General features: G+C 41.2%; 1 protein-coding gene across 2 annotated transcripts in view; it reads right to left on the bottom strand.

Moving 5' to 3' along the window:
* Positions 1–16,382, bottom strand: part of LOC148543068 (uncharacterized) — a 64,974-nt gene that overhangs the window by 26,316 nt on the left and 22,276 nt on the right. For both annotated transcript variants that reach the window (XM_088452565.1, XM_088452570.1), the window contains exons 7-8: positions 10,452–10,577; positions 9,284–9,329 (exon numbers count right to left, since the gene is read on the bottom strand). In XM_088452565.1, coding sequence (XP_088308691.1) covers positions 9,284–9,329; positions 10,452–10,577 — 172 coding nt within the window. The remainder of the gene's footprint in view (positions 1–9,283; positions 9,330–10,451; positions 10,578–16,382) is intronic.

Here is a 16,382-nt window from a genome sequence, read left to right as displayed (position 1 = left end):
TAGTACTGGTAGTTCTTGATTGGCGCAGGTGCCATTGGTTCACCGACATATGGAATCTATCCATAGACACTCAGTTTTCACAAATGAGGCTGGCCAGCTAACAAACTCACTCTGGCTCGATGGTTGCGCTTGACTATCTCTCAGGCTAACACGCAGGCTGATCTCCCAGTTCCAAACACGGCGACAGCACATTCTACTCGGTCTGTGGGACCATCGTGGGCGTTTCGACATGGTGCATCTGCTGAACAATTGTGCAACGCAGCAACATGGTCTTCTTTCACACCTTTCTTAGGTTCTACGCCTTTGACACCTTTGCCTCTCAGGAGAATCCACCACCCAACAGGAAGCATCCTTTTGCTCAGGAGCGTCCCCACCCTTAGGGACCCCCTATGGACCCTGAAGAAGAAAATAAGAGTTATGGTAGACTTATCTTTGTTAACTCTTTCTTCAGGGTCCACAGGGCACCCACCCTGACGCACTTGGCTGCATTAGGTCATTTTTCTCTCGGTCACGGATTCCATTATCTTCTGTTAGTGTTTCTGATGTACATCATCCTTCCTTCTCTTCTTTCCTTCTTCTGCCTTCGGCTTCTTTACAAAACTGATTGCCTGTGGCTAGGGGTGGGGTATATGTGGAGGAGGACCCGAGGCATCCTGGGAGATGAAAGCTTAACTACATGGTGCCTGGATCACTCCAACCACATTTCCCCCATGGTATCCGTGTGACCCTATGGACGTCGAAGAAAAACAGTTAAGATAAGTCTACCATAACTCTTATTTTCATCATCAGGTTTTTATACCATCTAGCTGTTTTTGCTTCCTCCTGGCAGGTCTTCAGAGACAGATTATTTTTAATATTTTTTTTATATATCTTCATCAAATCAATGTTTTTGTAGATTTGTCCCCATTGTGAATATTTTCTCTAACTACCCCAACAACTTTCAAAATATAGAGCACAGTTCCAACTGTCATATGTCCACATATAATCATAAAAGAACATTGAATGCAGTACTTTACATAGATAAAGAATCCTCAGTCCAGCCAGAGATAACAGTAAAAGTATAATGAAATTTGCACATAGTAGAGAGCCAAAGGACCTAAAGTAAGTTTCAGATGAAATAGAGCGCTAAGGTGTACCACTAATCTATTACAAACATTTTTAAATAACCTCACACTCCTAAATGCAATGAATAAAAGAAGCAAGACCATAACCACATTTAATACAGGCTCCCATTTCCGTATGTATCATACGACGACATTGAGATGGGGCAATGTATGCTCTAGTGATCGTTTTAATATGAACCTCTTGTAACATTGCCATTTGTAACACAGAGCATTGTCTTAAAATCCTGAAGGGGTTCCTGACCCATAACAATAGAGGGAAAATCCGATTGCCAGGTTGGCAAGGTACACCAGCAGAGTTCATCAATATCAGGGTTAATCAGATATTTATAAAGATAATGTGTTCTGTAAGTGGTTCCAGAAATTAGTGACACGAAGGACATTAGGGAATCTTGCGATTCCAGCGTAGCCATGGGAGGTGGTATAGACTGAACATAGTGTCTAATTTGGAGATAGAGAAAGAAAAAAGAATAAGGTAGCCCAAATTTCTCTCTTAAATCAGAAAAGGATAATATCTTGCCCCCTGGGTGTCACGATCCAGTGCAAGAATTCCTCTGTGGAGGACGGTGAGCCGAGGGGTTCGGGTGACTAGGGGAGTGACTAGACTAGGTCTCCTAGTTGCGGCCAAACCCAGGTTTGGCTAGACCTGCCCAGAGGCGCGGAGTCTAACTCACTTGGTGGTTTTCTCCAGTGACCCCTCCAATTGGGATTTGGTTTTCAGCTGCACCAAGTGAGCAGGTCGCCGCCCTCTGGACAGGTACCTGGGAATGGCAGAAGACCGGAAACTATAATGAATGCAATAGCACTGGAGGTGAATGGAATGAATGAACTCTGGAAATGGAACTGAATGCTATAACACGGGCATGGACTGGAAACAGTTAAATATGCAGAAACACACAGACATATACTGGGGATTGCAAAGGCAAGAGCAGAGTGGTCTAAGGGAATATATGAAAATGCTAGAAATGATTGGAGCTGATTACCAGAGACAAGACACTGGGCAAAGAACACAGACATATACTGGAGATTGCACAGACAAGAGCAGAGTGGACTCAGGGAATATATGGGAATGCTGGAAATGATTGGCAGAGACAAGACACTGAGCAAAGAACACAGACATATACTGGGGTACTATAAATGTAGGTGCTGGCTGCACAGACAAGACGCAAAGAGAAGTCAGGCATAGACTAGGAGAGTGCTATATGCAAGTGCAGATTTGCACTGACAAGACACAGGGCAGATTGACACAGACATGTGCTGGGAGGTCCAGCTGTGAGCTAATTAATACCAGCAGGTAATCTGACACCTCAGTGACACAAGGAAGCTGCAATACTAGCAGCACATATACAAAGACACACAGACATAGAAAACAAAACAGTCTGGATACTAGGAGAGAACTACTCTCAGACTATGAATAGCTTGGAAGCTAATACTGGAAACTGGAGAACTGTGAACAGGCTGAAGTAACTCTCTGAAAGATTAGAACAGAGCAACGCTGGTATCACTGGAACAGAGAAGAAGTTGAACAGCAACTTCCTGGAGTTCTGGAGGCGGATTTATACCCAGGGGTAGCAGAATACTGGAGCACAGCATCAGCTGACTGAAATCATGCTACCATAGGTTAGGAGTACTGTCACATGAGAGGAACTGTCATGGCAGCGCCCATGATGGGAGCTCCGATCCCCAGCACACACAGCCGACCATGGAAGCTCGCAAAAAGCACCTAAGGCAGAATACTCAGCCCCACATCCATCACTGCACCAGACTTCTGACCGCAAGGAAGTCAGGGGAAGCCGGCAAGGAGGTGAGAGAGGCCGATCCTAGGCTGAAGCCTGACACTGGGTCAATCACATCAGCTGTGGAACGTATACCCTTAACCTATAGTCTTAGGTTAACAGGGTTATCTAGTGCTGGTAAATACAAAAAGGGTTACCCCACAAAGGTATACATTTAGAATGCCTGTGGTTCCTGTTAAAGTTTTTGTTTATGGCCCACCAGGCAAGATAGGTATATTGGAACATTATATTTGGAAAAACTGAAGGGGGTATTTTATTTCAGTTCATGTAGAATGAAGAAGGGCCCCTGGAGAAAAAGGTGCAATGTACTTCGTACATAGTATAAATACTGTGTGTAAGCAACCAGTCCGTGATATATCGAAAATGCACTGCATGAGAGAAACTAACAAGGTTTGGGAAGCCCATACCCCCATCTTGTCTGGAAACTGTGTTTTGCTTGTGCTATTCTGGGCATTTGTTACACCAAATAATCTTAAGAAACAGCCTAGTGGTGAAAATCTCATCTAAACACGACAATTTAATTAGCATCATCTGCATTGCAGAAGATAATTTTAAACACTCTTTTAAACAGCATATGATAAAATTCCGTTAAAAGGCCATCGGGACCAGGTGCCTTTCCATTTCTCATACCAGTTTTTCACCTGCAATTCAGTTACAGGAGACATTAGTAAATCACTAAATTCTGATGACACTTGTATGCATCTGCATACAACTTTTCGTAAAATGTGATTACCTCCATGACTTGGGCACCTGATGTAGTAAAAGACCCATCAGAAAGATGGAGTGGGTGCACCACCAAAGGGTGTTGTTGACTCACAATAAATTAGTAAGTGGTTTGCCAGATTTATTTCCACATTTATGGAAACAGTTTTTTTGTTTTTTTTTAAAGTGTACCAATTCTCTAATTTAATGAAAAGACCATCAAAGTGATTTTTAGATTAGATTTTAGTATCTAGGCCTGTTTTGGTTAGTAGGGGAAGGAGATTAAATTTGGAATTTGTCTATGCATACCTATTGGGCATGGAGGTGATCCTCAGTTAATTTTTTCCTTGGTGGTCGACGGGTATGTGAGGTCACTATGGCGGGGGGCGTCTGGCAGTGGCGCTGGTGTTTGGCGAGGGGCATTGGCTGTGCGTGGTTCTGTGCGGGCATATTGTCACTTTGGGCTGGTGAGGCCTGGTGGTGCTTCCGTTCCGCTCCGGCATGGGCGCCGCCATCTTGCCTCCGGTCATGTGACCTAATCGCCCAATCCTGGTTTGTCACATGCTCTCTCTGGCCAATCACAGCACAGCACTTGGTATTTAGGGAGGTTCAGAGCCTCACTTCATTGCCAATGCAACATGTTTCTCAGCTTAGCTGAGAGTTCCCTGTGATACGCTACCTGCCTGCTTGTCTCCTCCAACCCCGCTGGACTACCCTGCACCCTCCATTACCTTCCCCTTGCCTGAGTACCTGTGCCAGCTGTACCCTGCACCCTGCCTCCTCTCACATTTCCTCTGGACAATTCACCTCTTCTACCTGCAAATCACTTCAACCTGCAATTCATTGCAGCTTCACAAGACTCGGATTACTGGACTGCTCCTATCTACCACTACCTGGAGTTTTACTCATTGCTTCACCTCAGTTCCCATTTGCACTTTAGTGCCATCCCTGGACTTTTTCTCCCATTGTTCATGTCTGCCAAACCACTCATTAAAAGTTCCACGTTTTGTTTTAAATCTGCTTCTGTGTCTGCTCCTGTCACCACCCCAGGCCCACAACAAAACCAGAACCTCACACTGTACAAGATATGATAGCACCCTTTACAACAGCTTTGATATTTATAATCTTCTTTGTTTATTGTAATAATTTTTATAGTTAAAACTCCCCAGGTTTGTGGAGCTCCTTGGGATTGCAGGGAGACGAGAGATGAGGCATCAACCACTCAGCCTCGCTTCTGTATAGTGAGACACTGCTTGCAGAGCTGGGGGCAAGGCCACACCACGGGCAGTAAGCTGCACAAAAAGAGACCTAATAGAGGCATGCAACTGAGTATGAGGGGTGTGCCTTAAGCAATAATTGACATCTTGGATGTGTCATGTGACCGGAAGTGGACTACAGTGTTTAGACATAGGAGCTCAGTCAGCAGTAGCAAGAGAAGACACAGTGATGCAGGTAGGAGAATTAATGGACACTGAAGCTTAGTGTAGTGAGGAGAGAGTTACAGTGAGTAAGAGGTGAGATAGGCTCCCAGCACTCAGACCCATTTCCATGTGTGCCTCCCCAGAAAACTTACCTCACAGCATGTCACTGCTAAGAAGGGTAATTAATTGTTGGGAAAAAAAACATTTGAGTATACAATTGGTGCATAGACATTACAGAAGGTGAACCTCTTTCCAGCCCACAAAACTTCACATAACAAATAGCTACCCTCAGGGTCTATTTTTGTGGAAAGAAGCTCTATCGGCAAATGTTGTTTTACCAATATAATCACCCCTCTAGCTTTGGAGGAATAGGCAGAGGCCAGAACTGACCATTTAAGTATAATTAATTTAACATTTTCGGATGGCACCAAGTGAGATTCTTGTATAAAAACAATAACCAATTTGAGATTATTCAGATATAAAAAAGGACCTTTTCCTTCTATTGGGGGGAACCGAAGCCCCCCATGTTTCATGACCCTATCCTATATGAGGGCGGCCCAGGAAATTGCATAGCAACCACCAGAGTACCATAATGGACAAAAGGGCAGGGAGACACAAAAGGAAAGGACAGGACAAAGATTGGGAAAGACAACAAAATAAAGTCAAAACATTTGCAACATTCACATAAAACCAAAGCAGAATATATCTCGCAAGAGATACCCCACTATTAGGTAAATTTTATCAGAGACTGCCGGGGTAGAAAACGTATAAATTATCGAACCAAAGATTACAAAAAAAAATCAACTCCTAACCAGACCATCTGGTTAAATAACTAAGGCCAAATCTGCATCACACATAAACAATGATATATAATATAAAAATTAGAGGACCCTTGAGAAGTTAACAAATACTAAACAAATACTCATTAAGGAGGATGGAAGATAACCCCAATCCTAAGACAAAAGTGTACTATGGTGGTATCAACATCATAAGAACCCATACAACCTGTCAGTTTAAGTCCTGGAAACACAGCTGCAGCATTTCAAGAACACGTCGGCAAGTCCAAACAGCAGTGAGAATAACAAACTTAAGATAGAAAGTGTTTCCCCTCAATCCGCCACATCAGGGTTAAGCCCCATATGTTCCTCAGCTTGTTCAAATATGCCTCTGCAGCATATGGAAAGTCCACATATGAGGATCCATCATACAGGCGAAGTCAGGTCGGGTACAATAGCGCAAATTTCTTGCCCTCTTTAACCAGTTGAAAGCATAGAGAAAAGTCCTTACAAGCTTTTGAGAGTTCTGCTGAGTAGTCCTGAAATATGATTAGCCTTTGCTTCCGTGATGAGGCCCAAAAGGCCTCCTGGTGAAGGTAATTCTGGCATTTAAATAGAACCGGACAGGGACGTGTGTCTGCATCAGTGCTTTGCAGTCCTACCCTGTGTGCCCGCTTTATGACTAGGTCACCGCAAACATCTTGGATTTGAAGTAATGCAGGAAGAGTATTGCAAATAAAATCAAAGCCTGGGGCCTTTCACAGACTCGGGTAGCCCTACAATACGTAATTGTTGCATTGTGACAGATTCTCCAGGTCATCTAGTTTGTTCCATATATGGTGGCGTGCTTTTTCCGACTCTGCAGCAGATTTTTTTAAGGTTAGCCACATCTTGAAATAGTTCACCTAGCTTGTGTTCAGTAATAAGTACTCTTGGGAAATCTGTGGCTTGATGTCAGCAGTTTGTGTCTGCATTAAGGGTCCCATAGCCTCTCCGACTGGCTGCACAAGTGCTCCATATGTGACAGGAGCTTCCTCAGAGAAGGAAGCCTGAGAGAGGGAGACTGAGGGATCTCCAGAGCGGCTGAAGTACAAGCTGCGGTGTCCTCAGGCGCCATGTTAGATTCTGCATTGCACCGATCATCTCGCTGTCTCTGCTGTAGGTGGTGGTGTATAAGATCGGGCAGTTGAGGAGCTGCTCATGCCAGAGCTGCATATCTCTAACTTTTAATGAGATTATGAATTGGAATAAATATTATTTTTTCCATATCCCTGTTGTGACATTGATTCTTTCCAGTGATGCTCTCTCATTAATCAAAGAAACCTTGGGATACCTGGTTTTATCTGCACCAATGTGAGTGAGGTTGAAGTTATGAAGTTATTTTTAAGTAGAGAAACCCTGATGTGTATGCGATTCCCAACACCTGTATGAGTGGGGCACACCTTTGTTTTATGGAAGTTAGGAATTGAATAAAGATACTTTTACACATACTTGCCTTCATTGTGAGTGTGGTACACAGATATTGCTCATACATTTCTCATTGGTGGAAGATTTTGTTTCTCTTCAGAACAGCCTATTATTACACAGTGGCTACATTGGAATTTAGAATAGTGTTCTAAGAATCTGCTATACATTATATCTTTTTATTATTTCCATATATTGTTGAGATTGACATATTGTGGATCTTCTGGACATAAGAACATTTAGGAAGAGAACACTCAGATTAAGGGAAATCTGCCATTTAGCGCCTTACCTATTGGCATACTTACTGATTTTAGAGTTATGGCGGATTTATTGTCCTGTATTATGATCCCATGGTGTCTATGGCTAGAAATGTAATCTCAGAAATGGACATGAAGCCCCTGTCCATTCAGATGTGCAGCAATAACCGGTATAAAGACTGGTCATTGGGAGCATAAAGCGGCTATCTATGCAGATGATAAACTCAATGTATCTGTACCCCATACTTCAATGAAACTTTTTGGTGATTTATCAAATTTAAAAATTAAATACCAATAAATCTGAGATGATAGGTTTAAACATCCTGCATAATACAATTATTGGGCGACAACGAGGAAAATTAAAATAAATATCCTTCAAGGCTTATGATACCTCTTTCAGACTCTCCCAATTCATGTACAAGCAAAGGTTAAAAACTTCTCAAAATTCATCTCACTGTACATATACTTTCTTCTGGGTTCACACTGAAAGCAGGTCCTCAGCATTGACACTGTCCCCTACTACTGTGTGATCGTTATTAATCTGAGACAGCGGCAATCAAGATTTTCCGTTAATTTAAAACCGGAAGCATATGTGGTCCTGACACACACTCACGCAATATTCCTAGCGTTTGCAACTATGTTAATGATTGCGCGGACACGAGGGCTCATCAGTCCCATATATGGTGGAACTGCCATAAAATGACTAAAAGGCATAAGAATTTACATCAATATATTATCTCAGCTTCTCCCTCCTTTTGATCATTACCCAGAGCAATCCTGAACATTCTAACCCAAAAGCTGGTCTTGCATATAGGAAGTACAGCCAAATGCTAGATAGCAGATCCCCCTTCTCTCCCATCTATTACCAATCAGGTGTAGTACATATCACAAGCACATTACACAATACACAAATGTTAGAGGCATTAGGATACCAGATTCACCATATAAAAATCAAATTAGGTTACTTTGGCAACATTGCGCACCTGGCCTCTCTGCATCTTACTTTCTTCCCTCTTTCTAATAACCTGCCCGCGTCCCTCTCCATTCTACAGCCGTATACACCGATAAATAATGGTTAGAGAACATTACCATACAGGTTGCAATGGGTGCTTTTTTTTTTCTTTTCTACTTTGGTAATGTACTTTTTACTGTAATCCTGGCGGGGTATAAACCTTTTATTCTGTACCCGTCTAGATTTCCTAATTTTTTAATTGCTACAAACCTCAAATAAAAAAAATAAATTACAATTGCATTGGTATAAAGGTGATTTTAATGTGTGCTTAAGTTTTATGTTGACACGATTATAAAAGAAATGGAATTCTCCAACCAGAGACATAAAAGTGGGGTTTTATGGCCATAGTAAAAAGGCAGGAAAGCGGCCGTCCTTCAAAATGCAGTTTTCAAACACACAGATCTATGAGGAAGTTACTGAGAGGCTGACAATTATCTCAAATAACCAATATGTAAAGCTGGTAATTACCCCTCAAAGTCTTACAGCTGTTATTGTGGCAAAATATGGATATGGTGCTGCCATGTATTAATGTGGGGGTCTGATTACTTATGGAAGCAGCATATTACAAATTTTAACTTTTTTTTTTTTTTTTAAAGTATCTGTTAAAATCTTTTGTCTCTATTTTGGTATCAACATGTGTGTTTGACAGTTAATAAATATCTTGCAAGATTATAGACCTTTGTTCCCAGTCCAATGCATCTTTGTAGTTAAATATAAGAAGAAAAAATCCTTACCACTTGACGCTAGGTTATTCAGACAGAGACAGGCCTGACTTGATACCTGTTTAAAGAAAATAAAATTAGGTAACTGAAAACAGGTTTGTCCGGTCTCCTGCTGTACCTGAGCATGGACGCACACAAGGAACCCGCTCCTTAATGTGAATAACACGTCTCCTTTAATACTGTTTAGAACACCATGGGATTTCTACATGCATTTAGATTTTATATTTTGTCGTCTATGTCTTTGAATTTTTTTACTCTTAAGTGGTGGTCAGAACACGTGTTTCGGTCTTGTGATCCTTGGTAAAATCAACGCGTTCTCAACCTTTGCAATCCTGGCAAACTGGCTTCCAGCAGCACTTTAGTCCATTTTTAAAGCAGCTGACAGGCTGGTTTCCTTAGTAACGGTTTTGTTAATGTAGCCAATCTAAAACGTTCACACTATGTTGTTTCATCCAGCAATAGCTATTACCCAGAGCACGTGCTTGCATACTATCTAGTGAGTCGAGTGGTTCATTTTTATACAGCTTTGAACACTTCCAACAGTCCATCTTTCTAAGCCAGTGCTGTCAAACTCAGCTGCAGTTGAACTACACAACCCAGCATGCACTGCCAGAGTTTTGCTATTAGGGCATGCTAAAACTGTGGCAGGGCATGCTGGGATATGTAGTCCCACAGCAGCTGGAGGGCCAGAGTTTGAGACCACTGTTCTAAACACACGTTTCTGATCTACTGTACAAGTAAACACTTGTTATGAACTAAATTAAGCTCTAGTGAACAGCGCCGTCTCACCTTCTGTCTAATGGTGACGGTATTTGTTAATCAAAATAAATGCTCAATTTGTTTTACCTGACTATACAGTGCTGCTGAATGTGTTGGCACTATATAAAATACTTTGCTTTATCCATTAATGAACTTGAAATTTAAATAAATCTCCAGCCTCTAAATTTCTATTTCAACTGTTGTAAGTATATATTTGAACGCAGCAGCTAGATAGAGAATCCCTGCCCCCCTTTAGAGCGTTGGTCCTAATTCAGTTCCTATTATCATTCGCTGCAGATTATTTGAGTTAAACAATGGCTTCCACCATAAGAGCATTTTATGTGACAATTATACTGCTTCTATGTGTACAACATAAGCAATAATATGGTATTTTATGGTAGTGGTTTGAGAAGTACTACACCTTTTGCACAGAGGAAGACATCAGAGAGAACAGCATTCGGAGAAGGAATTTGTCACCAATGCTTAGCATGGCTTTATGGTGCTCTGGGTTGGCAGCAATGTTTCCCAATGAGGCACAGCTGTAATACTGCAATAAACAAATGGATAATAAAACTGATTACACAACACTAATACCAGTTAGTTATTTACACAGATGCTTTATTGGATTGTACAGCTTCACCATACTACAATCCGATCATCAATTTATTATTTATGTTGACCAGGTTTTGGTTAAAACAACATCTGCTCTGTAAAGCGCTGCGGAATATGTGTGCGCTATATAAATAACTGATAATAATAATTGCTGAATCCTAGCATGTTGTAAAAATAAAAACAGTGCAGTGGTCATGAAATTAAAAAAATAAAAGCAAAGTATACTTTAGGTCATTATTTTAGGTCAGAAATTAAAAAAAAAAAAGTCTAAATAAGAAATTAACAAAAAAACAAACCTACTCCAAACATGCATAGCATTGTGATATTTAGCATCCCAATGAGGCAATTGTCTGTCAGATCATATAACCAAGCTGTCATTTATTTGGAGAAAACCTGTCTCATTACAATTCTAAATACAGATATTCTGGAGGTTTTTTCCTTTAATGATTTGGTTTCTGTTTGAAGATGCTGTCTCTTAATTGGTTCTGTCTAGTTGTTGTTACATCAGCTTTTTAAACTCTGATTGCATTGCTTCATACATGTTTGTTATGTTTTCCCTACACCTGTCACATGAGTAATTAAACTGCCACTCAAACTACAAAAAGGTACAAGAATGCTGGTAGAAAAAACAATTGGAAATATTGGACAATTCTAATCTCTGGTGAGTATATACAGCTCTAATAACACCATCTCTATGTGGTTTGTGCTGAGCAGAGGCGTTTATAATAAACTAGATTATATATACTTTTTTATGATAAGAAATCTGTTTATAGTGATGTCACAACACGAGTATGATACAGCTTGTGTGCACTTGTTAGAATAGTGATCTGCAAGTTCAAATTCTTTAAAAATAAGGACAGGGAGACACACTGCGAGCAGGGAAGTCAGCTGTACTGAATGTACACAGGATATAAATAACAGCACGCCTTGTCTGTAATGCAAGCAAACAGAGCAACAAGCAACATGAAACAGAAAACACAGGATCACATATAACATGAAAACCAGGGACATATAGTCAGGTTAGACCAGGGAGATAGAGCCAACCCTGTCAGACTGCAGAGTTTTTATTATAAAAATGATTAGAATAATACAAAGAAGATATTTATAACTTATAAAATATCTGTTTGTATTATTCTGATCGTTATTATAGGCAAAACTCACCAAAATTGCAGCACTCCCTGGAAATACAAGGACAGATGAGGCAGTAAGAGCTCAACCTCACCACTGATAACTCAGAGACTGCCTGGGGCTGGGCCACAAAGCAGCCAATAAAACACAGAGAAAAAGAGCTAATGGAGGCATGCCTCACTGTGGGGGGCGTGCCTTGAGCTCTGATGGACACCTGACCAGTTCAGGAAGTACTTAGGCTCAGCAGCAGCACTGAGGAGGGAGGGAAATTTGCAGACAGAGAAAACACAGAAAGGAGAAAAAGGTGAGGAGGGTCTTTTGTGCTGGGGGAGATCTACTGTGCTAGTGGGAGATGTGTGTGTGAGGAGGATCTGTGCAAGTTGGCCAGGTTCATATATGTGTATGTAACTCTGGTTCTGATACTAGCCAATGCCTACCCAGCCACTGACCTCACTGCACGTCCCTGATGAAAACACACTGCCTAGCACAATACATGTAAATGATTAGTGCTGGGAAGTGTAACAGTTAAAACTTTAGGTGCAGTGTAATACTCTGTTTTAATACTAAGGTCTATTCAGCAAGCAAAATCTCACTTAAATTATGCGGAAATAAATGTTACCGCATGAGTTAAGTATCCCAGATATCCAGGAATGGGTTAACAGAGAAGATAATGAAATTATCTTCTTTGTTAATGCTCGACTCCTACAACATTACATTGTAGGGAGTAAGCCATTACTCTTTACAGTGCTTAACCTTTTTCTGCTACCTGAATAGCAGAAAACATTAAGAAAATCCTTAAAGCCTTACGTTATATAATGCCATCTCAGAATGGCATTATACAAGGAAAATCCTGATTTCTGCTGAAAACTGCAGGTACAGATGGGTCTCGTCCAATCAGTCTCTGCAGCTGGATGAAGCTCCGCCCACTCTCCTCTGCTCATTCGGGTTTCACACTGCCTGTGTTCCTGGCAGTTTAACTGACTGCAAGGCTTTGTAAAAATGCATATTATATATTTTCTCTGTCTCTGTAACTGACTGGGCCTCATGTCAGTCATACTGTCCCAACATCAGTTATAAGATGGTGGGGCTGGCAGAAACATGGTCAAACATTGAGGTGCGTAGTGTCATCAGATTCCTGCGTCTAAAGGGCACATCAGCAGCTGAAATTCATCCCCATCTTGTTGAGGTGTACGGTCATGCCACAGAAACAGGTTTAGGTTTGGTGCACTGCCTTTGATAATGACAAGATAGACGTTGAGCAGCAATCTGGCTGGCCAAGCATAATCACCACAGATTACAACTTGTGCTGCACCCGGTCAAGCTGCAGGAAACTCCAGCTCCCACAGCTGGACCAAAAGGAGCATCGCAATGGTTATCCCAGCCTGCGACGTTGGGATCGCAAACGCAGCAAGGAAAGATCTTGCAGCACCTTCTGCATTTGCATCGGAGATGGACGGATTTGCACAGCCGCTAGGTGCGGCTCTGCAAATCCATCCATCGCTAAGTCAGGCCCTTAGTGTAGGGTCATATTGCTGCTTGACCTTGGAGGCTTACCCTGTACCTGCATTGGGAGTGCCATTGGAGTAGCGCTACCATTTTCCACTGCCCAAGGTATCTGGGAGCCACTGCTGATTATTGTGAGCTAACTGTTAAACACTTATATAGGCTGCCGGCACTTTCAACGTGACCTGGCTGGCTTGATCAGTTCTGGACAGGACCCGGCTTTCAACACAACCACCAGGTGAGAAGAATACTTACAGTCTCTCCCTGGTATTATTAGAGACTGTATGTATGACCACTGAACAGCATATCGTGCTCTATACACATTGGAGACGTTAGATTGATTTTTTTACACTTACCAGCTTCTCTGCTTACAAACGCCGATTGGGAGGCTTTTATTTTGGAGCAGTAGTTCACTGAAAGCAACTACTATTTCAGAGCCCCAGTTTGGGCACACAGTATTTTTAATTTTTATCTCGGCAGTCAAAACCCCGACACGGATATCCCAACAGGGTTAGGATACTGACACCTATCGGTAAGAAGTTTCTGAAAGGGTCTATTTGGTGTCTATATATTGAGATCTTTTTTGGAGCTCTACCGATTTATCTCTAAAACATATCCATCTGGAATACAGGCAACTGTAACATTGCATGTTATATACATTTGCATTCATGTTATTACACCGTACTAAAAAGGGTAAAAAGATAAGTGCATTTTATTAAAAAAATAAAGAAATATAAAGCTGAAGTTTCACGTGTTCTAGGCTAAATAAATCTGAAGCGCAGATAAGAAAAAAAATAAAGAAGAATAGATTGGTGACAAATGTATTAAGCTGTACAGCAAAGAATAGGAAACACGCAGTAAGACTTGTATTGTCACATACTATGATTTTATAGCATGCAGGGTGGATTCATTAAATACCAAATTATTATAGCTTACATTAGCCTTGATAGCTATTAGAACTATGTGGTTGAGCAAAATTGCCGATATAATCTTGGAAATTGTCCATACAGATTAACAACTATGTAATAAACAACTGCAGATTAGGTTATATCCATCCATGGCTTTTAGGCAACTCAAAACTACATTAAATGAGGTTTTCTCAAAGAAAACTTTACAGACATCCATTGTTCTCATGCAGACCCGTGGTCTTGCAACATGAGACAGGCATCGTCTCACCACAGTTCCTTTGCAGGGGGATGAAGAGACAGGGATGAGGAGGAGGGTGTGCCTATAATGAGACAACATGAGGCAATTGTGTCAAACAACAAGATTGAGGGTCCCATTTAACAACAAGACATAACCCCTTTAACAAGTGCTGAAGGGGTTATGTCCTCCTTTCAGTATTTAACAAACAGTGGTAAGGTAAGATTACAGCGGTTTGTTACTGTATCTATAGATGGCAAGAGCTACAAGGTCCCCATTGTCGGCAACAGCCTTTCAGGCTTTGCTGTGTCCCCTCCGCATGATTCAGTAACCCGACGATGGCAGCGGTAGGCAGATCGGAGGATACCACCGAGGATGGGGGAGTCACTGGACCTCGCTGGAGGGTAAGTAATGTTAGATACCAACGGCATATTGTTAGTATCACTGCAATACTAAACTGGATATGCCGCTGGTATTAAGGTTCCTTGCTAAATGGGGCCGTAAGGGAGCGAGGGAACAAAAAAAATATAGTCCATTAACTAAAAGTTATAATTAATGGATTCTACCTTTCTGGCAGCTCTAATAATGATGCCATTTTTAATACTGTAAAATAGTAAGGCATGAGACGTGATGTAGTCGGCATCCCGGCGGTCGAGATGCCAGTGGTCAGAATCCAGACCACTGTCATCCTGACGGTATGTATTAGGGTTGGGGTTAGGGTCAGGCACTAGGGGGAGGGTTAGAGTTAGGCTGTGGGCTCAGGAGGGCCAAGGTTAGGCTGCAGGAGCGGAGGGTTAGGCTGCGGTAAAGGTGGGTTAGGGTATTTACCTGCAGGCATCAGGATTCTGACTGTCGAGATGCCGCTGTCTGTATTCTGACCATTGGCATCCAGACCGCCGGGCGTACCCAACCCCATGAGACATTGTCGGCTCAGAAAGCAGAATGCTGAGACACACCCCTGCTTCTTAGTGACACAATCCATCATAATTACAGAAGATTGGTGATTATCTAACTTTACTTACAAAAAATATTTTATACAATTTTCTCAAAATATTAGCACTCAGACTACAATCTCAATCTAATCCAAGCTATTAAAACTGGTGATAAGAGCTCTTTTTTAAAACCTCTTTTATAGGATTAGCTTTGTGTCTTAGCTGACATCATATAAGTGGAGTGACTACAGCGTTGTCACATCTCCTTTGTTTGTTGTGCACACACCTTAATTCTTTCACAACATGGAAGAAGTACAAAGAGCAACAATATCCAGAACCCAGAGGCAACGAAAATATTATGTGGATACACCTTGTAATGCTATTTACATAAAGTTTCCAACTGAAGGTGGATCATACACGGGAGGACTAACAAATAGAATAAAAATAAAACTTTTTTTCAGTAAATGGTCTTTAAAAATCAAGCATTTATTAATCCACTGAAATGGCACAAAACTTAAGGGTATATTTACTAATCTTAGGTTTGTCAATGCCGCTGACGATTGGCGGCTTTGCCCGTTAGTTTTAAAACGGCAATAGGAATTTATGCAAATTTGGCTTGTTTAGTATAAATTCCTATGTTCGTTTTAAAATTATCGGTCATAGCCCTGATTATCGGCGGTATTGACAAACCGATGGTAAGTACCCAAAACACAAAAAGTGAACTAGGCGCAATTAAATAGGTAATTAAATATACCATTCAAGATACAATGCAATTTTATGCAGCTCCCAATGTTGATTTATCTACAACCTGAAACATGCAAAAGATATAGGAATATTATGGAATAGTGTGTACAGATACTGACTGTTTCTAAGAGAGCACAAGTAATCATAAAACATACAGATTATTAATATATGTGATCTGATGACAACTAATAAAAAAATGTATAGTGATTCATCACAGTACATAACACAAATAAAATAATTTCACCATATGTATTTGAAAATATATTTTAATCCTCCTTATCGACACCTCT

The sequence above is a fragment of the Taudactylus pleione genome, unplaced genomic scaffold (genome assembly GCF_031769625.1).
Source record: "Taudactylus pleione unplaced genomic scaffold, aTauple2 ptg000006l, whole genome shotgun sequence".
NCBI classification, from domain to species: Eukaryota; Metazoa; Chordata; class Amphibia; order Anura; family Myobatrachidae; genus Taudactylus; species Taudactylus pleione.
Note: the sequence above shows the minus strand (reverse complement) of the source record. Positions and strands in the feature narration are given on the sequence as shown.